The sequence below is a fragment of the Delphinapterus leucas genome, chromosome 5, assembly GCF_059928025.1.
Source record: "Delphinapterus leucas isolate spDelLeu-1000000601 "Yukka" chromosome 5, BTC_Dleu_Yukka2, whole genome shotgun sequence".
Lineage (NCBI taxonomy): Eukaryota > Metazoa > Chordata > Mammalia > Artiodactyla > Monodontidae > Delphinapterus > Delphinapterus leucas.
Genome location: NC_143133.1, coordinates 112,967,128 through 112,992,803, shown reverse-complemented (window position 1 = coordinate 112,992,803; position 25,676 = coordinate 112,967,128). Strand labels below are relative to the sequence as shown.

General features: G+C 37.6%; 1 protein-coding gene across 1 annotated transcript in view; it reads left to right on the top strand.

Annotated features, from left to right (window-relative positions):
• The window catches only part of HHIP (hedgehog interacting protein), an 88,927-nt gene that overhangs the window by 12,968 nt on the left and 50,283 nt on the right, over positions 1-25,676 (top strand). Inside the window, exon 4 of the mRNA XM_022599660.2 lies at positions 688-889. Coding sequence (XP_022455368.1) covers positions 688-889 — 202 coding nt within the window. The remainder of the gene's footprint in view (positions 1-687; positions 890-25,676) is intronic.

Below are 25,676 nucleotides of genomic sequence, written 5' to 3'. Positions count from 1 at the left end.
TAAAAAAAAAAAAAAAAAAGAAAGAAAAGAAAAGAAAAAACCCGACAAGGCTTGTGGTTTTAACAATGAGTCAACTGGCTATGCTCATGTCCGGCAGCTATATCCTCCAGACGCTTTTTGTTTTCTTTTTGGTAGTTTGCTTCTCTAAAGTCATATTCGCTTAACTGCTTTTAATGCTGAGACTAGTAATCTTCTGTTATGAGCTTGGCTTCTCTCTGATTCATGGGAATTTTATGAGTATAGCTTTAAACTTGAATTCTATGATAGTTGTTAGCTTATGGCACCGTGGAAACATTCAGCACAATTATTAGTAGCAAATCAGAGTTTTAGAAATAGATCTTAGAACTTCCTCTCTGAGTGCCTTTCTGTAAGGTTTAATTATTGTGAGTAAAGTCAGTTTTAATTAGTCACTGAAAGATGAGATAGTGAGCTTGTGAAATTTTAAAATACGTATGTGTTTTGATTCTCTCCTTTACTTCCTAATAGAAGGCTTTTTTGTATTGTTTTTTTTTTTCTTTTCATTGAAAAGAATTTAAAAGAATCAGAGTGTGACCTTGGGTTAGCAGCCCTTCGTGATTATCAAAACCGTTGATTCCTAGAGGAAATATATTTTGAAAAGGATGCTAAGTGCATCCCTTACCTCCTTCATCTCAAGAAAAGCTTACTGGTTTTCTTTAATTTGTTTAGAAAGCACAAACACAACTGCTTCTGTATTCAGGAGGTTGTGAGTGGGCTGCGCCAGCCCGTCAGCGCCCTGCATAGTGGGGATGGCTCACACCGTCTCTTCATTCTGGAAAAAGAAGGTTACGTGAAGATACTTACCCCTGAAGGAGAAATTTTCAAGGAGCCTTATTTGGACATTCACAAACTTGTTCAAAGTGGAATAAAGGTTGGCTTTTTAAATTTTATTTATCTTTGCTCTGGCTATGTTAATTTTATTTTAGTGTTCTCACTAAAGGTATTTCTTTGTAATAAAAGAAATAATATAGGAGAAAATAAGGAGACAACATAAGGGAACAATAATTATGGCAACTAAATCGGGACAATGACATTAAATTTTTAATGTTATTTGGTGACTATTAAGCAGTGCAATCAGATTGATATTTTTGACATGGTTTCCCTATGTAATTTACATACTTAAAATAATTATTGGTTTTATAAAGTATTTGTTTAAATATTGTTTAACAGGCATTAGAATTGTATATCAGCATTTGCTAGCAGAAACAAAGAGGTCTTTGGGTTACTTTGGCAATTGCAAATCATTCTTTTACCGCATCTGTGTTCGAGTCTGTGTCATAAAAAATGCTACTTATACTGTAATTTCCTTGTACAATATTTTTACAGGTAAGTCAGATATTTTTATCTATAATTAGCCACCTTTATAATATATAAGCCCATCTATTGCCTTCTTTCCCACTTCTCCAATTTGAATTCTCATGTTAAAGTAATCTAGTAGGTATATAAATAAAATTATTGTCAAGTTTATTTCACAAGAGAGTAACACAGTACAGTATTAGGAGTACTAAGCTATAAGGCAAATTGTGGCATTCTAAATTAAGACATTTAACAGCTCATGACCGTTTCAGAATGAAACGAACTAAGTATGATTGGGGAAGAACTGGTTATCTTTTTCTAAACTGGAAAAAAAAATCAAAGGAGGATTTATACTCTGCTACTCATATCGAAATAAGCTCCTCTTTGCTTTGTTAAGCTCTATTCAAAGGTAAGAACATCAAAACCAGCAGAAACAAATCAGAAAAAAATATAAATATATTCGACATCTATCTATTCAATATCTACCACATGAAATAATTAGGGTGACTCAGTTAGAGCACAGAGAATACCTATTGTTGGGACCACCCAGCCTCAAGGCCATGTTGTGACAGCATCACCAAGACATACTGCATAAGAGAAGTATTTTATGGTACTTGTGGTCCTTTAAGGAAAAGGACTTTGGCACCAAGACACAGATCATTTGGAAAAGCTGTTTAAATCAGTAGTTTCAACTTTCTCCCAATAAAATTTTTCATTACAATTCACAGCAAATATTCCAAAGTCTCTTAAAACAAAGCATTAGTGTTTTGCACATCAGAGTTCAATAAATACATTCTGAAATGTGTTCTGATAACTCATTGCAAGTGGTACCTCATGAGGAAGGAATAAAGATGCAGCAGCAAGTGCATTACTCACTACAAGTCTTTTACTTACCTTGAAAGTTAAACATGCTCTCTATAAAATAAAAAATTGGAGAAAGTGAAGTATTTTAAAAATCATCACCTATAATCCCATCAGTTAAAGAATATCACTATTAACATTTTGATATACTTTCTTCCAGTTTTTATATTAAAATTAAATGAATTTTTCCTGACTACAAAAGTAACACAGGTCCATATTAATAAATGTGGAAACAGAAGAACATGTTTTCTTATAGCTTTTTTCCTAAGAAGTGTTAAAATAAAATTGAAATCAAACCATATATACATCTTTTTAGCCTTCTTTTTTCACCTAACAGTATGTCATGGATATGTTACCAGATTTGGAAACTTTTCTCAAAAACTTAGTTTTTTTGAGTGTTCCATTTCCTTATTATGAGATATTTAGGAAGACCCCCACTATTTTCCTTTTATCATTGTAAATAATGTTATCTATCATTCTTGTATATATTATTTAACCTGATCGTGGATGATTACTTTAAAATTCACTGATAAAAAGAGCATTACTGAGTTGAAGGACATATGCCACAATACACATTGCCAATTTGCTCTAAAATTTAATATATCTTTGGGTATTTGAGAGAATAATACATAGTTTTCAAATACTATTTTACTTAAAATGTTGGTATTAAAAATCTGTGTATGATAAAATGTAGGTGAAAGAAATGGGCTCAGAATACTTGAAAATTTTGTTGTAAGAAGGAAAAAACTGATGTTCTTGTTTCTACTTCAGTTTAACTGCCTAAAGAATGCCCTGCTTCTAACTAGAGTTACGTCAGACGCCCTCTTCATTTACACCCATTCATTGGGATATGAATGAAAGTGTATCTTCTCTGACTTTGAGACACCTCATCATGCAGGAAAATTATACAAACTGGGGTATGACAGTGCCATGATTCTGCAGGCCTCTAGGAATTCTGCAGAACCCTTCATGGCCTTCCTTTCCTAGGAGAGCTGCAGGGCTCCTGGGGCTTAAAATAAACTTCGAAATCCATTCTTCTCCATACGTATTGATAGAATACATATTTCTACATTAAAGACATATTTCAAAGTGCATATTTTGGATTCCCTTAGTATTTGGCACTAGCGATATCAATAAGATAGGAATCTATCACATGGATATTTGAGTGTATACTGATAAGGGAGTAACAAGACCACATCCTTGTCGCTTCGAGTAGCTTATACAACAACTGGCCTTTATCTCAGTCTCCAAGGAACTCCTGTCACAAGTCACAGATTGGAAGTGTTAGAAGTGGCTACTGTTGGTTTGATGGGGCGGATGCCAGAGCACAGTCATGAGTTGATTAGGAATATGCCATTGACTTTTGTGGTATGCCCCTCAGAGACTTCTGAAGTGAAAACATTATCACAGTTACTTCACAGTCATTTTTCAGGCTTCTTGGTATGTGAATAGTTAGTTGTTCATGTTAGGGTACAGTTAGTGTATTCTGTGTTCGTCAATGATCATTTTGCATTAATAATGCAAATAGGAATTTTCATAAATTATTATGCATATCACTTCTCTAGTCTTTTAGTTTTAAAAATCCTAAGAGAGGGAATAAAGCGTTTTAACAGACCAAAGTATTGACTGCAATTTTCAAATCACAGAATTAATAATGTATATGAAACCCAACCTTGGTATGTTTGAAATAAATACAGGACAAACCACAGATGATCTCCCCATGATATTAAGTAACGATCAGTATATTAAATCAGACATAAAGAGGAACTCTTGATTATAAGAGTTTCTAAAAGCTAGTGCTGGCTTTAGGGAATTTGGAATTACTTTTCTGCTAATTGTCAATTAAGAATTGACAAGGATATCTGTCACCTGGTTAAGGACTGGCCTTTTTGTGGCAAAAAGCTAGACTTGGTTGATCTCCTTCAATCTCTACCAGCCCTGATTCTGATACCACCAGCAAAGAGCCAGTCATTTGGGGAACTTGGAAAACTCCTCCCTAAATGGGTCCTGACTGAAGCTAAAAATATGGCATCTGGTTTTTATCTAACACCCTGATTGTAGGAGATTTCAGTACCCTGTGAGTGTAACTAAGTTTCACCGAGCAAAAGTTAGGTGCAAAAGTGCAAAGCACCCGCTAAAGAATTGACTTCTTTCTGCTAAAGGAAATAAATTATGGAGTTGGATTAATGGAATAAACTCTGTGCCATATGAATTTAAACTGCCATTTAGGAAGAGGTGATTCCATTCACAACAGCTCAAATCCTAGAAGACCGAGCTTTGTGAAATTGCCAAGAGTAAGTCAAAAATAGGTTTTAAAACTAGACAGTGGTTTGCTAGATCTTTGGTGCTAGTGCACTGTACAAGCTGACCACTCATACTGATGCTATGAAGAATGGCTCAAGTGTCCAACTGGTGAGCAAACTTTAAAATCTTCATTTTGTGTGTCTAGTGTCGGGGGGAGGGCTTATACCTTGTTTGTTGTTGATATTGTTTTTCCCAAAGAGGGAAATTCCAGGATCCTGGTGATTTGAAATCTTTAAATTGAGCTTATATCTGAATTACTAGTCAGAACTTCTGGAAGTACTAGAACCAGCCTCATCTACTTGAAGTCCTTGAGGATGATAGACCAGTGGTTTCCAAAAATGGCTGCAGAGTAGAACCGCCTGGGAGCTTTAGAAAATTCTGCTGCCCAAATTAAATCAGAATATCTAGAGTTAGGACTCAGGCATTGGTACATTTTTAAAGCGTTTACAGGTAATTTCAGAAGCACTGGTCTAGACTGAGCCAGACCCCTGGATCAGTTGAATAAGGAATGAGACACATTTTCTCTGCCCATCCATGGCCAAGTCATATTACTGAAATGACCACTGAGAGCAAATGGTTGGACACCAGTTGTCATTGTCCTGTACCTTCTGTCATTTACCTGACCTACACATATTACTTGTCCACTCTGAGTGAGGAGATGAGTAGTTAACTCTGTCAGCATTGTAAGATTCTTGATAGAAAGTTTCGGAAAATGACACTTAAAAATCTCAACATTTGGGCTTCCCTGGTGGTGCAGTGGTTGAGAGTCCGCCTGCCGATGCAGGGGACACGGATTCGTGCCCCGGTCCGGGAAGATCCCACATGACGCGGAGCGGCTGGGCCCATGAGCCATGGCCGCTGAGCCTGCGCGTCCGGAGCCTGTGCTCCGCAACAGGAGAGGCCACAGCAGTGAGAGGCCCGCGTACCGCAAAAAAAAAAAAATCTCAACAATTCATTCTAATTGGACAATTGCTTTACCTATTACGTTTTCCTATTTTTGTTCCTTTTGGGAATTTGGTATTCAGCTAGTTGGCAAAATTGTTCTCATTCCTGTTCTTAAACTATGTAGTTTGCTATTATATCTGAAAACCCTTGTTACGCCAGAAGTTACTCTAGTCTAATCTCACCAGACTTCCCCTGACCACCAAGGATCTGAAAGTCAGCCTTAGCTTTGCATGTGTGTGGCAGTTAAGACAAGCCTGCGCCTGTCACCTACAGGGTGGACCCCCAGGGAAGCCGACACACACCGTTCTCTGCACCCCAGTTCTCAGGGGCAGTCAGAGGACCAAGAGGCTCGCACCCGCAGCAGACAGAGCTAAGACTTGTCGATCATTGGAACAAGTGTGCCTGGGCTCCTGTCCCTCTCTATCTACTTGGGTCCTCATTTCAAAAGATGCTTTTCGAAGCAGTCCTTTTACCGCGGGAGGAGAGGACGTAAGGCTGAAAGCTGCTGACTGTCCGGGTGGCTGAGCCCATTGACGCCGGGGCTCTTGAGAGACAGTGGCCCAGGTGCCCAGGAGCCACAAGAGCATGTGGAGGAGGACGCAGCGTGTGCCGGGGCAGGACCCGGCCGGGCAGCCTCTGATTTCACATGCTTGTAAATCACATGCATACTTAATGAGAAGCGAAAGTTTAGTGAAATCCATTGCTCATCATCCCATTGGGATTGATGTCCTACTTTTCTGAAGTTTGTCAGAGACCCTTCCTTTTACATTTTCCTCTGTCTTTAACTGGTGATCTTATGGCAGCCCATGCAATGTTAGCGTATTTTTTTTCAAGTGAAATGAGTCAGAACATAAATGAGAAGCAACTTACTTTTCAAAACTGTTGTTGGAAACATAGCACGCATGTGTGCACACACGTACACATGTATGTGGCAGTGACTGGGTCCCATATCAAATGCTTCCTCAGGAAAATTGTTAGAACTCTGCTTTAAAGCATGCTTCAGGTCGAAAAGAAAGTGTGTGTTCGGTTGAAAGAAAACAGCAATATATTTAATATATTTGATAAATATTACAATAGAAGAGTCACCATTCTGGAATTTTTTGTATATGTGACATTTTTAAAGTTTGTGACCTATCAAACTACTGCATTAGAATTTATTAAGTGTCATCTGAAAGACAATTGCTGTAGTGGTAGAAATAACCATTAGATAAATTCATTCTAAAAGTGGTAGAAAGTTAATTGAAGAGTCTTTCCTCAGATAAAAACTTTTAAATGCCTTCTTTTGGGGGTAGTTTAAAATTCTGGTTCCAAACCATTAAAATATAGATCCGCAAGTAAAATTTTTTACTGTGTTTTTTTTATATATATATATCAAGGTAGTAATGATGTGGCCTTAAACCCAACTTTATTTTATTGAGTGTTGCTGACCCTACATCAGAATGCCCTGTACTCTGAGATAAATGTTGTTTTCAATTTTTACATAAGTCTAATCTCATTTTAAATCTAATACAAAAGTCCACAGAGAAATAATTTTTTTGTCCCTTGGTCATATGAAATAATCTCAGTGTAATTTCATTTGGTTAAGTTAATTTCATTTCTGGTGCTCTTACTTTTTTATTTTGGCATTTGCAATTCTACTGATAAAGCATTTTGATAAATGTCAATGGACATAGATATGGTGTATGCCAGTATAAGCTGGTTTAATCTATAAAGTACTCTCCAGCATGCATCATGTTTTTTTTACTGAAGTCGAAACTGCAGTATGCAGGGTCCCTCCAGTTGAGTAAAGAAAGACCTGCTTTCTCCTACATTTTAGGTCCTGTAACTCACAGCTGAGGTGAGGAAAGCTTTTACATGAATGTCTTTATATTTATCTAAGACTTGAAGGGCAAAGGAAATAGAGCCTATAAATCTCAGAAGTCCTATGGTAATCATTTAAAACAAGTGAAAAAACAAGAAATCTGCACCCTAGAGAAGGTCACTGCCATCTTTCAAAGGCATCTGTCTGGACATGGCAGCCACCACCTCTCTGTATCTGACTAGAAAGAGAACAGAGAAGGGCTGCTGGTGATATCAGTTGGCACGACTTTCCAGTGGCTCTATTATCTAATGAAAAGGAAATCACAGGTGTCCCAAAACTGCCTCTAAGTAGTAGAAGGTAGCACAGTACTCCCTTTTAGAGACAGTCAATAGCTTTTCTTTCCCAGTACTAAAGATAGTCTTCAAGCCAGCCATGTTGTTAGCAAGAATACGGTAAGTCCCCTACGTACAAACGAGTCCTGTTCCGAGAGCACGTTCATTAAGTCAAATTTGTTCTTAAGTCCAACAGAGTTAGCCTAGGTACCCAAATAACACAATCGGCTCTATATACTGTACTGTAATTGGTTTATAATACTTTTCACACAAACAACACGTAAAAAAACAAACACAAAAAATAAAGAAAACATTTTTAATTTACACTACAATACCTTGAAAAGGACAGCAGTACAGTACCACAGATGGCATCCAGGGGCTGGCATGGAGTGAACAGGCAAGAAGAGTTACTGACTGGAGGAGGGAGAGGAGGTGGGAGATGGTAGAGCTGAAGCATCGTCAGCAATGGGAGACGGAGGGCAAGTTGCAATTTCACTCACACCTGACGTTGATGGAACGCATGTTTGCATCTTTCAAAATTCGCAACTTGAAGGTTCATATGTAGGGGACTTACTGTACTCTAGTCTTCTCTCTTACTAATCATAACCACCATTCTTTTAAGCACTTACTTTGCTAAGCCATTACATAGAGTACCTCTGTAATCCTTCTGGTAACCCTGTGAGGCAGGTGTGCATATCCCCTTTCACAGATGAAGAGACTGAGAAGTTAAGGAAACTGCCCGAGAGAACACCACAGAGCCAGTAGCAGAGCCAGATTTGCAAGGCAGTTGTCGGACGCTGTGCTGTCAACCACGGTGCTGTGCTGCACTGTGCTTTTGATCAGCAGCCACTGCACAGGAGAAAAGATTGGGTAGCACGTTTAAGAAGCAGAGATGGGTGACGGTTGGTGTAGACATGCTCAGTGCTGCTCGTCCTGCCTCGCAGGACAGTGGGGAGGCTGAGGGCCTAGATCTAATGTCAAGCGTACAGACTTGGGTGCTAGTCACTGCATTCATACCACGTGCTGGTTGTTTGACTCTGGACAAGTTATTTAACCTCTAGGCTTGGTTTCTTCATCTGTAGTACAGAGGTGACAAAAGGTTGCACCTACGACTTTACGTGTACAATCTCACATGAATCCGAAGTACTTTGTAAGCATTAGCTGTTATCATCATCTATTACACTAACATGAAAAGAAGAGGAAGGAAAGGAAAAGGTGCCCAGCCCTCAGAATGACTTACAAGCTCCCGTGGCCACAGTTAACTATACTCTGTAGTATTTAACAGTCCCCCTCGTATGAGATTGGATGACAGTTTATGGAAATTCCATGATAGTGTTAGTGTTTGCACCAAAATTATATGGCAGTCTTATGGGAGCAAAGTTATACTGATGTTATGTCTGTGGGTTTACTTCCATTCAAAAAGATAAACCTAGAATATATTTTTTATCAAAATGTATAACTGGAGGAAGAGAACGTCTTCATTTTTAGATCATCACCTCTTGGCATTAGGCGTAGGGCATTGCCACCTACCTCATTATGCAAAACGCCCCAGGTCTGGAGTTTCTCAGAGCACGTGCCTGACGATGATGAAGCACAAAGCAGCTGACCCATGAGTACAGCAGCAAAAGCTTCCTCAGCATTTCCTTGCTTTCAGAGTAGTTTTTCTCAACCTGGATATTATAGTAATGTAGGTCTTTTTGTGTGTTTATTTTGGAGCATGGTTTGTGTCACTCTGCCATAGAGTTAATAAATTGTAGGATTTGCAAAGGAAATATACTGAGACTGAAAACTAAGAAAGCACATATTTTTGCCCACCAGCAACAATCGCTCAAAGCACAGATTTAGAATCTCAGGATCTGGGAGGGGAGCAATTGGGCAAAGTTGCTCTGAAATTAACATGTAATGTCATGATACAAAGAGTGTATTACTCAACAAAATATTTTTGTAAAAGAAGCAGATGAGGTCAGGGAAGAGAGAAGTTTAAAGGAAGGTTTCAGAATTAAACAACATAACAGACATCAGTTCATTTATCATGAAATGTGCTAGAGGTCAGGTGCGAGAATATATAAATGAAATGATCTCAGCTCCCTCCCTCTCAGACCCCAGGCCGCAGTAGACCCTTGTCCTATCACATCAACTCAGTAGTTGGTAAAGAAAGCTTCCTAAATCTGTAAGCATGTTTGCTCCTTGATTTGTCTTCTTACCTAAGACCAATTTTGGGAGTTTGTTTATGTAGCATTTGCCTTTTAACAGACTTCTTTCATCTTTACATTTATATACTAAATATATAGAGAGATTTATGTATATAATATATAATACTTATGTAAAATAAACATGTACGTAAATGTTATCAATTACTATAATACATTTAAATTTATTTGTTGGTAGTATTCGCCAATTGACGTTTTGTTTTGTTTTGTTTTGTTTTTAAAGTCTGAAAGTCTGCAATTATGTTGAACTATCATAATATCAAAGTGGCCAGAACTGAGGACATTTTGAAAAACTGGGTCACTGTCTAGAAATTAAAATCATCTTTGGAAATGCTATTTATTGAGACCATTCTGTAATGTGTTATAATGAGAAAAGTTCGAGAACATCTTTTTCTAAATCATGTCATTTTCTATCCCAGCTTGTCTTTGTGATACTAGGTGACAATGCATATGGCCACAGTGGCTTTCGGGAATTACCATCCAAAAGGAGTAAAATTTGACTCTTTTTCCTAGTGAATTTTCATTTTACTCTATCTGGGCATGTTGTATACAACTAACTTTAAATTCATCCATTTACTCATTTTAAAATGTTGTGCAGTTCCACAGGCCTAAATTTCAAATCACAGAAAATCTGTAAAAAATAATTATTTGTTTAAGACAAAAAATATGAGCTAATTATTCTATCATACATATATGTAGTAGCACAAAAACAAAAAAAACCGTCAATAAATTTGATCTAAACTAATACCATGATTGCTTGCGGTTGACATTATATTTAATCTGCTTGTAAAACTGAACCCAATAAGCTGAAACTAATATGAAAATAAAGCATGATGACAAAGGATCTTAAAGGTTTATATATTGTCACAAAATTCTTGAGAAAAGAATATTCCTTCCAAATATTCAAATATTGAATATTCTGGCTTTCTCTTTAAGAGTAACTAAATTCTGTACTTTTAAAAAAAAATTCTAAGAAGCTGTTTCCAAACCAACCTCTTATCCCAAAGCACCTTTGATCCAAATGGATCACACAGTTAAATAAAATGACATCTGTCCTCAGGCTATTTCTAGATAGGGAAAACACATCTGTTCTAAGAACTCTTAGCCAACAGTTTGAAACTGTTCAGAAGAATTCCTTAAAAAAAGAAAATACTATGTACAGAGAGCAAAGGGAAGATGCTTGAGGTTGGAAAAAATTAGGACAGCACTAACCCTTAAGAGGATAAAAAGATAACCCAATTTAATTCCCATTAAATTCTTAGCCTTTCTATGAAAGATTTGGTGATGAGATTCCCACAGTGCAAACATCTTTGTGGATGGATGTGAACACACCTGTTCAGGAAAAGGGAAACAAAACTTGAACTGACTCCCTTCCCACACAGGTCACCAAACATCTGTCATAAGTTATCAATTACCAGCCTAGACTGGACTCAAGCCTGTGACCTGAGGTTGAAAAAGCCACGTAGCTCATTCTGTCTCTTACCTAGTCTGTGGTTTTACCCTGTACCACTGGTAAAGCTTCTGTTTAAATCTCCAGGGGTTTGGAAGACCAGGTTGACCCCGTGACATTAATAATGTATTTACACCCAGGGTTTCCACGCACACCACCCTGGGGCTGATCTTAGTTAGGATTGTGTGACTTGCAGTAATGTAGGCAGCTCCAAAAAGATTTACCCAATAGTTGGCATAGTTCTTTAATTGCATAAGTTCCTTAATTGCAACCTAAAGACAATGTCTTCTTGTCCAAGGAAGGTTGTGTGTGTGTGTGCGCGTGCGCGTGTGTGTGTGTGTGTGTGTATTTTAAGATTTTGACTTTGATTAAATGTCAATACATATAAAACTTCTGCATAAAAGCAGAGAAACGAAACAAAGAAAGAAAACCAAAAAAGGCTTATGGGCATGACTAACTAGGTGAGCTTCTTCCCTTGTAATTATTAAAACTTTGGGCGACAGCATCAAATTGTCAATGCTTTTGATCCCTCCTGTGTCTCTTTCCTGTAATATCCCACCTCAGTTGGGTACGTGTGAGAACTAATCTCTGAGTGGCTATGGCGCTCATCCACAGAGTTTGCCAGTGGTTGTGTGATTTGGAGCAATCTGCTTAACCTTCTGTGATTCTCTATGTCCTCATCTTCGAAATCAGAGGACTAGGCTAAATGATACCTTAGGTCTTTTCTAGCTCTAAAATTCCGTGAAATAGAAAGCAGTGTAAGTCTCCAACATTTTCCAAGAAAATTATGGTAAAGAGAAGTGGTCAGTGTGGCTCGGGCATTGGCAACTCCACCATTGCCCAGGCTCAGAGAGCATGGGGCTCACTTTGCTTTATTCTGATTTTTTTCCTTTGCACTGATATAGAAACACAGGCAGTGTCTCTCAGTGCAGAGCCCACTGGGCACCCTACCACACTGACAGATAGGTGCACTCGCCTTTCCGGAAGGTCACCATCACTCCAGTTAATTTTTAAAAGCTGCATAACTCAGCATGAAGTGAGACTTCAGGTTTCAGTTAATGGAAGCATGATGTCTTTAATGTGTAGGAATAACAGGGTGGTAAGTTTTCAAACCTGGGTTCGAAGGTAAAGATACACCATGACCTTGAAGTGAGCAGTACTTGGTGTGCTGGGGAGGACACACTATGGAGCTGAGTGACAGAAGAGGAGAGTCCTCATAGGAGATAAGATTGCAGAGCACCTATGTGGTGCTGGCGGGGTGAAAGGTGTGCATCAGATAATGCAGGGTCTCACATGCTCTCCTAAGGTCTTTGGCTTTTCCTGTGAGTGAAAGGGGGAATCACTGGAGGATTTTGAACAGAAGACTGACATGGTCTGACTTAAGCCTTTTTTTATATATATATATAAATTTATTTATTTTATTTATTTTTGGCTGCGTTGGGTCTTCGTTGCTGTGCGCGGGCTTTCTCTAGCTGCAACGAGCAGTGGCCATTCTTTGTTGCGGTGCGTGGGCCTCTCATTGGTGGTGCAGTGGTTAAGAATCCGCCTGCCAATGCAGGGGACACGGGTTCAAGCCCTGGTCCGGGAAAATCCCACATTGCCGCGGAGCAACTAAGCCCGTGCGCCACAGCTACTGAGCCTGCGCTCTGGAGCCCGCGAGCCACAACTACTGAGCCTGTGAGCCACAACTACTGAAGCCCGCGCGCCTAGAGCCCATGCTCCGCAACAAGAGAAGCTGCCGCAATGACTTAAGCCTTTTTAAACAAGATCAATAACAGCGGTGTAGAGATAGCCGGAGAGGCAGGGCAGGAGTGGAAGGAGGGACACAGGGAAGAATATCGACTCCTGGTACTAGTTCTGCTCTGAAAGTGCATTGTGCCAACGGGCAAGTCATTGACCACTTGAGCCTCAATTTTTCTCTGTAAAGGAGCGAATCAGTAATAGTTGAGCTTCCTTTCATTTCCAACTTTCAGTGCATCAACACTTGGAGAAATATTTAGAAATTTACCCTATTAAAGGTAAGCATTTTTACACATGGTGTTTACCGAATGTATACATTCTTTCCCATAGTTTTAAAGTGCAGATTTTAAAACTCAGTACCTTAACAACATAGGACATTTAATTGGTTCCGGTGAAAGGTTGTGAATTACAGGAAAATATCAGTTATGGTATTTAATATAAAGAAGAGGGCTCACTCTATACCAGTCGTAAATGTTAATTCATGAAAATGGTAACCACAACTAAAGACTATCTGTGTACTCACCCACACGTTCCTCCTTGGGAAATGTACATTTACATAGAGGAAGGGGGTCAGGTGATTACTTTTTAAAAGCGTAATTATAATTGGATTTAGTATATAAGAGGCCAAAATCCAGGTATCCTTAAGTCAGAGAATATTAAAATAATGATGGAATACAAAACTATGGCCTTCTAATAAGGAGGATACACAAATATTATTGTAGGGAATTTCTAACTATTTAAATTATAAAATAATGACCTAAAAAATAAAAATAAAATAAATAAAATAAAATAATGACTTGACTTCTAAAATATCCATAATTCACTCTCCAAAGTAGAATATTCCCAGATATAGTCAGTGAGTTTCTTTTTTGTTTATGCCAATGGAACCTTATTTAACTAATCAGTCTTTCGTGCTGTAAATTAAGATGGCAAAAAACAAAAAAAACTGGCTCCTTTTCTACCTGCGTGTGAATCTACAAAAGTTAATTTGGTTGTGCACAGAGTAACTAGATGTGAAAAACTGAAAAGGGAAAGAGGGTACGCTCCATCATTTTACTTGCACGTGTGAGGATTTCAGTGCTCTGTGTTTTCCTTGAACGAAATCCCATGGTGCCAATTAACCTAACGTATTCCAAAACAATTCTCTGTTTAGAAAGAATAATTTTCATTGTGGGTGTTCCTTGAAATCGTATGCCTCATCCCCTGTTATTACCAAGATGTGTGCTGGGCGATTCAAAGTACCAGCTTCACTTCCACGCACTGCATAGATTAGAGCTGTATCCCACACACAGTGTCAGATAATCTGTTTTGATTTTGTCCAATGCACACATATTTTCACCTTTAGTAATTTTTTTAATGTGGAAAAGCCCTCTCTACCTAATATTAAACCAAATATTTCATGTCAAAATTATCAAAAACACTCAAAGCAGGAGATTTGTTTTAATCGGGAAATCGCTTTTTCTTGCAAAAACTTTGCCATAAGTCAACTTTCCTGGCTTGGTTTAAATAACATCTTCATTTTTCTTTGAAATAACGTGAATACATTTTTCCTCCAGTGTGAGACAAAACTGGACTAGAAAAGACTGAAAAGGATTTAACTAACTTGGTAAATACATTCTCCATTTTATTAGGCTGTGTTGTCTATTTGGATTTCTGGAGTATTTGTTTTAAACCTAATAAATCAATTAACCAGTATTCATTCTAAGATTTAATTTGGTGAATAGAATATATGTGCTTTTCATCAGGGCACACATCATTTTTAAGTCTGAAACCACCACACACAAAGGATTTAATTCCGACAGACATTTGTTCTCAGCATAAATACTTTAGGGCCAATAGTTGTCCCCACTTAATCATGCTTCTTAAAAGTGAATTCCAGAAGACTTGAGGCCCCAAATGACCCCTGGTAAGGTGAGTTGTCAGTAAATTACTTTTATGATGTGCCCTAGGGAAGCAAGTCTGCTAGAAACTTGGTAGGGAGCTGGCCCCCTCTTGCCTGTAGGGGGATGACCTTTAACTTTATCTAACCTTTGCATTTCTAATTCTAAATTTCTAGGAGGCATTTAGTCACATTGTTGGATATCTTATGAAAAGGGAGGCCTCTCCTGTGCCCATAAGATAGTGTTAACCACACATTTGTTGCTAAACTCCCCAATGAAGCATGCCAGGACGCTTTTTTATTTCTACAATTGACTTTTAAATACCAAACATTTAATGAGTTGAAATATAAATGAGTTCAAAACGGACTCATAGTTAAATTATGACTGCCTTGGGTGACATTTGGGAAACACTGCAGAAAATTTAATCCCTGTAATTTTGCTAATTTGAATTTATCGTGGCACTTGAAAATTTATAAGAGCCATTAAGGATGATTGAAGATACTGCATCAGAATACATTTTTTTTTCATGATATATTTAGTTATTGAAAACAAGTCTTGTCAATTTTTGTGTTGTCTCCATTATGAGAAAGTTTTTATTGTGCTTTGGGAGGATAATTACATCAAAATTATCAAATGTAGGAATTTAGATTCAGTTTTAGATGAAAAAATATATACCCTTCTTTGGCTGTCTCATACTGAAAACACTGGAAAATAATGCTCATTTACAGGATATAAAGTACAAAGTGATCATTAATTTCTTGTTAATGATCAGGGCATAAGTTAGGTAGACCCAGATGTCTATGCTTTAGTTCCGTGAATGTCTAATTTTTCTTCTTTTCCCATTAGTTTTGGAGGACATTGAAGAGACCAGTATTTTTAATTCTTTCCTAAAGCAAAGTACTTCATTGCTCAGTTTTATTGTTTATAAGTGTATTATACATACATGTAAGTATGTATGTATATACATACACATATAATAGAACACTGTGTGGCTGAATGAAATATTGCTAAAGATAAGCTTCTTCCAAAAAATTATACACCTAATTTTTAATCAGACAATGTTTAGGTATTTAAATACATAGACTAAATGTAGAATATTTCTATAATCTCTCTGACTTACATGTCAGATTGTAACATAAGCAAAGCCAAGTGATCTAAGCTTTGCATGTGATGTCAGCCCTTTGAGGAGTTCAGCGATATGCAGTCGTAGAAGCAATTAGTGTAACTTCAGTAGTTTTTTAGTGGGGAAGGAAAGAGATCAGCAAATTCTTTCCCGTAAACCAAAGGTTCTGGCTCAAGAGCGTATATAAACAAGATGTAAGTTTTAAATATAGTTTAAATGCCACCCAGGAGAAAAATTCAGCGGTAAAGAAGTTGTCAAGAGACAGGGAGCAATCTTTAAATGGTGAAGAAAATATTAAACTGGTGACAATACTTTAGGAATACATAGGCAGGTGCTTCCAAACACTTCAGCCCAGAAGGTCCTCTTCCTCCTACCCCACCCCAGTTGTTTATCTTTGGATGTGGGAGGAGTAGCAACAGTAAAGTAACAGTCAAGCAGGATGTAGATGTAACTTGTTGATAACCCTAAGAAGAGTTTAGCTGAGAAAATGGCTATCAAACTCACAATTTTGAAATGAATTTGGAAGCAATAGTTAGAATACAATAAATGGCACATTTTGACACTAAAATTCAAACTATCTTAGGCTGTTTGCTCGTTTTAATCCTACCAAAAGCATTTGTTTGTCATCATGTATGTTCCTACTGAGATATGGCCGGGCGTTTTTTTCTTTGTGTGTGTGCTTGTTTTTGTTTTGTTTTGTCAAAAATTCTGCACGGAAGTATCTTGACGGTTTTGACCGTTACAGCCTGTTCTGCTTTATTATTGCCTGGAGACTTGCTGTTCGATTACCATTGAACATGGACCAGAAGACACATTCATGTGTTAGGTACTGAACAGGGCCCATCTCTGGAACCCGACCAAAAAACACAGGACCTGGTGTGTGGAAGGTAATTCCGCAAAGGAAAATCAGAGTGCTCTGACCAAAAGGAATGGATGGTGGGCGGGAAAATCAATAGAGATCTGAGAAACTCAAGTTAACAGGGGAGAGGAAACAAAAAATTACCTGGTACGTGCTATAACGAAAGTCTGAGCTGAGTATGGGAGATCCCAGGGGAAAGAACAGGAAACTCCATCCATCTGAGGATGGTGGCACCTCACGGAAGGAATGACTCTTTAAGGGTATGGGCAGGAAAGAGGGCTGAGGCTTTCATGCAGGAAACATCATGAAAGGATTGAGATGGGGCTAGACATGTAAACTGAGGCAAGAGACAGCCCCCATAAAGGGTCTCGTATACTCAGGGATTCTGAGTTTCTTCCTAGAGTAGACAGCAAGGACAGTTCTGGCCAGCCCCCAGTGATGTATTAGGCTCTCGTGTAACCGGCTGCCTTCCTTAGGCTGCTGTGACTGCCCTACTTCCCCTTGTAGGGGATCTGGGAGCTTCTCCTTTTCCTGGAGGGCAAGGCAGCTCAAGAACTGAATCTATAAAGAACTTAAAAATGAATGCAAAGTGAGAAGATCCTAGGGAAAACAGAAACTCAATTCAAATGGGCTTAATCAAAAAACAAAACAAAACAAAACAACTCACGGCTTTGCTTTCCCCTGTCTTAGCTTCATTCTTTGCCAGGCTTTCTTCCTGTGGCACAGAGTTCCAGGCTCACGTGCTTCCAGTTTAGCAAATCCAGGGGAACAAGAGCTGCTTTTCCATAAGAGTTCCGTCAGAAGTTCCCTAAATGATGCTCCAGTCTTAGGACCTACACCCACCCTGGGGCGAGTCATGTGCTACCATGGTTGGCCTGGCCTGGGGTCATGTGCCCGTCTCTGGAGCCAGGGGCAGAGATCAGGACAGTCCAAAGCACTACGCCCCAAGTGTGGAAGGGGTAATACCCCAAAGGAAAATCGGAGTATTGTTACCAGAGGAGGGAGTGGATTCTGGGCAGTCTACACAACAGACATCCACTACTCATTGGGCAGAGAAGGCTACTGTGAATCAGAGTCCAGGCTTCTAATATTCAATCCTGTCTTCCTTCCTCCCCATGCTTCTGATTACTGGGCTTTCCTCTGGGTCATACTTCAAGGACATTCAAGGGTTGTAAAGCAGCCCAACTAAAGCTTTCTGTTGGTACAAGATACCTAAGTAGGTGGTATTTTCTTATTGTTCACCTAATACTAGTTTCTTGCTTATGTCTATGATTACTTTTAAGACATGTAGATCAAGATACCTTGGTTCGATATACCAATAAAATATGCATCAGGAAGCATGGCTAAATCAGCAGAAATAATGAGGCCAAAAAGACTGACTTAATAGCTTTTAAATCACAGAAAATGACCCATCTGCAAAACAGGGTAGCTGAGGCCCCATAAGAAACACATCTATACAACCCATGGTCCTGTCCTTATTTTGAAAGGCTTTTGTGAAATTTCTATTTCAGTTTCATCCATTAATCATATTTATTAGTGAGTCACCGTAGAGTTTGCATCCAAGCCTGCAAGAATTCCAGAAGCGTGTAGGGAACTGCCTTCAAAATGCTTAAATAGAGAATATGAAACATTTGATGATAATGTTTTGTATTTTGGCAACATGTAATTTTGGAATATTTTGCACCCTATGGCTCTAAAGTTCACGTTTTCTCTCCAATGATGCTGAGCTCATTTTGTGCAATTTAATTAATTTTGGTAAACAAGTATGACATGTTTTAATTTGTCTTTAGTCATAATGGTGTGATTAATGTACTGTAGACTACTTAAAGAATAATATTGTCATACTTTTTTTTATATTCAATATTCTCATGAGTCTGTTAGTATGCCTTTGCTAGGTATTTAATAAGCACATTAAAATCTGTTCTTGTTTACTCACTTAAATGAAAGCAAGAGAAAGTTTGAAAAACACAAATCCTGACTACCCAAGAATGTGCATAGTTTTATCTCTAACATTAGGAAAATCATTAAATTAGTTATTTGTTTTCTTATTGAAAGGCTTTGTCACATTTAAACATGTTCTTCAAATTAATGCTAACTACATGCAATAAGCATTCAAAAATTAAAAGTTAATTTCTTTTTAATGGAAAAAACTAATTTATGTCTTATATATCTGAATTTTAAATAGGAATAGTATTACATAAGTATATGACAGACTTTTCTCTGTCTAAAAACATGCCTATGCACTCATTATCCCTCACTAAAAAAATTAACTTGTTTTCCTTAGCATATATTATACCATTGTCTGTCATATCCATTCTTTCTAAAACCAGTGTTTAATTTACTTAGGTAGAAAGTGGCAATGACTTGACCCTTCTGCTTTATTTCATCACCCTGACCCCTTGTCAGACTTTTCATTCTGCCATTTGATTATGTCAAATGATTGGGACGGTATTTTTCTTTGAAACTGGCTTTTCACCCATGGAGGGTTCAGGTGGAATCCAGCTAGAGGACTGTTACCCAGAGATGGTAATAAAGCTACCTACTGTTTGATCCAAAGGGCGACAGAGTTGTGGAATTCAGCTCAAAGGAATAATCTGTTTTTCGAAGTTCTCTGTGTAGGAACTTACTGAATGTTTTCCCTGTGTTTTATGGATCTGCAAAAATAACATGGCTCTGCTCCACATGGGGGAGATGGCTATAGGTGTGTCATCCATTCATTGACCGATTCATTCATCGAGTTAATGTTTATTGGATTTCTTCTATTTGAGCCAGGGGAACTGGGGAAAGTCCAGAAATTCTGTCTTTATATGTTGATGGAATACAATGAATTGATTGTAAACATGAAGATTTATAGATTTATAGAATTAGAAGGAGAGAAAGATGGAGGAAATGAGGGCCTTTGGATTTGCATTCCGGGGTTACTTTTGAAGCAAGTTCAAACATCTCCCCCATTTACTTGTTCACTTATTTCTTATGAAATATTCCTAATATTGACCTGAAAAATACTAAAATACATAAAATTTCTATTTATAACAGGGAATGAGGACTTCTTATTAACTGAATACTTTTAAATTTATTTTATTGAAGTATCATTGATTTACAATGTTGTATTAGTTTCTTAACTAAATATTTTGATTAATAATTTAAAAGATACATGGTGAAAATGATCAGTTTTCAAAGAATGTACATGAACGTATCACAAAAAAACATGTAAATAATGCCAAGGACCATTTATTCTTAGATGCAAAATTTGAAATATTGTAGATTTCAGGTCATGATTAGAAGTACATCAGGTTCATCATCTCTCATCACCCTTTACACGAAACCCTTGAAACTAGATAAGTTTCAGAATTCAGGGATTTCCAGATTTATACTTAGTCAATATGGTTCACATATTACATTTTATCTATTTTATCTAACAACCCTGATGGGGTCTGGGATAGCACCATGTAAAAAATATATTAATATATATGCAGAAAAACCTGAATATTCAAACTGGGTGGACTAAAGAAAGACTGTAAACTTCTTCCCAACAGTTCATATCTAGTTTTGCGGGCAAATAAATTTTACACAAAACTTATAAAAGAGCTTTTGCTTATCAAAGCTTTTTGGATTTCAGAACTGCCTAGGAGAAATCCTGGACCCCTTAGATCACAGCACTGTGATTTAGCATCTCATTTGTCTGGCGGTGAGTTCAACATTGACTTTTAGGGACAGAGCTGGGAAAGCATAATTAAGCAAAAATGGCTTCTGAGCTTCCAAGAAAATAGCTGTCACTGAGTGTCATGTGCTTTAGTCATAAAATCATAAAACTTTCGAAGTCGAAGGAACCTTTGGAATCATTCAACCTAGCTCTTTCATTTCACAGTTGAGGAAACGAGAGCCTGGAAAAACAAAATCATTTGTTTGAGTTTCGTTAGCTACATGGAGCCATGTTGACATTGAATTATAATATAAAATTAATCTTCATTAGTTAAAAAGGCTGGTGTTTTGCTGTTAGTTTTCCCAGAATGTTCAAGTTTCTGAGTGACAGTGGACAGTGGATTAGAAATACGAAGGATACACAGGGCACCCTAGAGGCTGATTTTACTGAGAAGTGGAGACTGAGAGCAGGATAGGAAAGCAGCACATTTGCAGGGCAGAAAAAAACTTTATACATTCCCTGAAGGCTAGACAGCGCGACCAGCAGATTCATGTCAGGGTGGCGATACCTGTCTCTTGTTCAGGTGCTCTTAAAGGAAATGCGGTGTTTCTCCATGAATGCAAAGTGAAGTTCTACATGGCAGTTCTTGTTGCCAAACTATTCACCTTGGGTTAGATTTATCTCTTTCGAAACATCCCCCAATATCAAAGTGTAAAAAGAGAATTGCATTGTCTTCTCGATGATATTTCAATTAAATGGAGTTTCCTAAGGAAAGAGAGACATGGAACGACAGCATTAGCATTGTTGATAATTAGAGTTATCTTCAGGAAAACAATCTCAATGTGTGAAAACAGAATACAGAGGAGATCATTTTTTAAAAAGAGAACATTAAGACGTTAAGAAAATGTTAAAACTGTATTTACAAAAGCAAGGATGTGTGAAATATATTTTTTAAAGATTATCAGTCAGATTTTTACTAGCTTGATTTTTGTTAAAATTCAGATGTCCCTGAGAAAGCTGACTGTTATCCTTACCAGTCTTTTTGGTTTAGTGGGAACAAACTTCAGCTCTTTTCTCAAATGCAGGTTTTGGTGGTGACAAAGCTTGGGAATCTTTGGGTTCAGAGAAGAAGAAATAGTTTTAAAGAGAGAAAAAGGAAAGGAGAACCTGAGAGAGTTTAGACACTGAAAACAAATTTCTGATTTTGTAATCTGTCCCACGTTAAAGTAGTAACTTCCAGAATCAAGCTCCATTGTCAGATCATAGGATTTTATGTTCCTGCCCAAGAATTTTGAAACCTTCTTAATTTGCTTAGACGATTGATATGCAATCCAATGTTTCTCACTCTCTTTTTAAAATAAAGAACCTCGGATCAGAATGACCAGAGCAAGTGCCATTTACTTTAGTCTTAATTTTTGTATAAGAAATAAAGAATAAGTGTGATTATATTTATGAGGAGTTTAAGTATAAAAGTTGATCCATGGTTAAAAGGAACAGGAGCTAATTACATCATTTTCTTTTTGTTTTAGTAATGTTAAAGAATTAACAAAAGATCACTGTGGTTGTAATGGTTGGCGTTTGAAAATTAAGATTATAGTTAAATAATTGAATTTAAGGCATTAATAAATTATACCAACTTCCTCTACATATGTGGATATTACACCACTGGCGGGCCAGAGTAAAGTGTACTTAAGACATACTATGTGGTAATGACTTAGACTAGAGGTCGGCAAACTACAGACCAAATCTGGCCTGCTGCCTGTTTTTATAAATAAAGTTTTATGGGAACATAGCCACACCATTTCTTTATGTAGTGTCCATGGCTACCTTTGTGCTACAACTTCAGACTTGAGTAATTGCCACAGAGAGACTAGACGGCTCTCAAAGGCTTAAATATTTACTATCTGACCCATTAAGAAAAAGCTGGCTGACCCCAGATTTAGGTGGTCAATTAGTTATTCTCAATACACTCCTCTCTTATAATTTAAGCTGCTTTCAATCTTTGAAGACACTACATTCATTTACACAATTATGTTTTAACAAAATTAGGGATATCTTGAAAAAACACGTTTCTCTAAATGCACATTTTAGTCTTATCTCAAATCCTAAATTTTTTGTGTGGTTTATATTTCCAGGGCTTTGATTTTTTAGGACGTCATTACAAAGAACTATTTTTGAGAGTTCTGTATTTGGAACTAGTGAAAAGAAAACGGTATAGGTGTTTTTGATTGCGTTCTGTAGCTTTCTACTCTAAATGACGTAGGTAGGATTCCCATTAGTCATTGGCACCCCTGGGGCTTGTATATATACCTCAAATCCCAACCCATTATCTTGACTCCCTGCTTCCTACCATTAACAGTGCAACCTTGCCTATACAGGCACAACTCATTTTATTTCACTTCGCTTTATTGCATTTAACAAATAACAGCGTTTTTATCGAATTGAAGGTTCGTGGCAGCCCTGCGTGGAGCAGTTCTCTCGGCCGCATCTTTCCAATAGCATTTGCTCACTTCGTGCCTCTCTGTCACATTTTGGTAATGCTTATAATATTTCCAACTTTTTCCTTTTGATTATATTTGTTATAGTGATCTGTGATCAGTGATCTTTGATGTTACTTCTGCGACTGACTGAAGGCTAAGGTGATGGTTAGCACTCTTTAGCAATAAAATATTTTAAAATTAAGGTATGTACATTGTTGTTTAAGACAGAATGCTATTGCACACTTAATAGATTCTAGTATAGTGTGCACATAACTTTTATACACACAGGGAAACCAAAAAAATTGTGTAACTGGCTTTATTGTGATTTTTGCTTTATTGTGGTGGTCTGGAACCGAACCTGCAGTATCTCCGAGGTCTGCCTGTATATAACTGTAGCCTTCTGCCCTATGCAGAATAGCCCAAGAGCACTCTTCGTAAGTTACACCCTTTACTGTAGCACTAACTACCTTTCACTGACATTGTCTCTCCTGAGGGACAGGGACTCTACTGATAACATCTTCCCGCATACCAGACTTTGGTGGCACCATTTGCAGGACAAAGAGCTGATGTTTTCATCTAAAAGTATACTTTCCAAATTTTCCTCGTCCGCACATGCTCAATAATTGAAGTACGTATTAAATGAAGCGTGACCATTTAATTTATCATCCAAACTGGGATACCTCTGCGAGTGAAAGGAGAGTTTTATTAGAACATAGACCAGAACTGTGTCCAGGCAAACTAGGACATATAGTCACCCTAAGCTTTATAAATTTTAAAATTACCAAATTTCCTTAATTATACCATGGCTGATCATTAACTCACTCATTATCATAAAATAGACATAGAAATGACCTTGATGATGGCAACAAAATAACTAAAAACAAAATGTTTTAAAAATTGAGGGCTATCAGTTAACTTGAACTTGATATTTTGTGCCTGATATAAGCAACATGATGACCGAGCCTCCTTCTTTTTCTCTTCCACTTCCATAGTATCTTCTCCTCCATTCAGTCCTCTTCTTTTATTGTCACTTTGTCACTATAGACAAAGGCCAATAAAAGAAGAAAGAAAAAAAAAATGAAAACAGGAGTAAGAAGGGGGCTGATCAAGGGTTGTGTCCAGGATTTGGAAGCAATATCTTGCACAAGCCATCTTGTTTCATTTTTATTCCTTTTTAATCACTTTTTTTTCCTTAAAGAAAAAGTATAACGGAGCATGCATTGATCTTACAATAAGCTTTACTTAAACAGTAACATTTGAGCACATGGTAAATTATGCAGTTCACTATATTAAGCCAGGACTTTCCAGTCCACCCAAAGTTTCCAGTAAAGTTCTGTTTGACCTCTGTATAAAAGACCACCTTTGCTAGGTGACTTATTTTTGCTGCCCTCTTGGGTGGTCGAATGAGGCAGATTTCCCTGTTGAACAACATACAACCTTCTTTTTTGCCAACTGCACATTACACTGGGATGTGGCTTGGAGGAACAGTTTCTCAATACTATAAACAACGGCTTTCTTGGAACAGCTTGTTGCTGAAGCATAAAGAGAGGTTACTCTTGGTTTTGCCTTCGGTAGCATATGAATTTGTTAAGAAATAAGTGTGGCTGAGCCACCAGAGTACAGTGGCCATAATATAATTAAGTTCCATATCCTCCCTGGAGGCTTGGAGCAGTATTATTATGACACCGAGCTTAAAGAAAAGGAATTTTTTCAGAGCCAGGAAATTAGTGAGAAGCAGTCCTTGGGGAAATGTTGCAAAGTCAAAAAAAAAACTGAAAGAAATCAGTAGAAACAGCATAAAAGTTACTCAAGGAAAAGGGCTGGTTAAAATACGATATTTTGTTATCTTGTGAGCCTGAGTATATTAAGTCATTATCTTTCAAAAGAGTAGTGTTTTGGGGATTAAACATGCTATTGGAGTTAGGATGGGGAAGAAATGGAGGATTAAAGATGTGTTTGAAATATTGAAAACAAAGGGAAAATATGAAATGTTTCTAGAAGGAATTATCGGGAAGACTTTTGCTCTCTGCTTATCCATAATAAATTGTATTTAGAAATAAAGTTTTTAATAACAACTTCGACTATTAAGGTGTAGACTTAATATAGACTACTAAAAAGTTATTAAAGACGTGAGTGACTGAGTGGAAAGAAGAGGACAAAGAAATGAGAATGTAGAGCTATTTGGCTATTTGCTGCCTCGCCCTAAGGCCACAACACTCAGCAAAGCAGCTCATGTAGTTGTCAGAGCTTCCCTAGAAGACCTTAGTCGGGCCTCAGCAGTCACAGGGACAAAAAGTTTCTCAGAGTACGTATGAAAGCATAAACACTGAAAAGAAAGATACTTAGCCTGGATTTCTTTCCAAATCATTCCTGTTCAAGGCATCACTCTTTATCTTTTAGGCTCCATGACAGATTGGCTTAAGATAAGCGATCAAGTCTTCAGGGCAAGGGTGATTTATTCTTTGGTAATATACCATGGCTTTGTCACTCTATAGATTGTTATATTCAGTCAGTCCTTTTATCATTCATTGGTTTTGACTGAATAATGTAGCGGGTAATCCTGCTTGTGTCTGTCTGTCTAGGCATCAGCCATCCATGCAATAACTCCTTGGATAGCCTAATAATATTCTCTTCATGTGTCCTGCCCAAGAAAGCTACCTTGTAATAAGCATTGCTTTCATAGAAGTAGAGTGCTTTGGGGTGGAGGAGAAGGGCTGCTCCTCACTATAAAGTA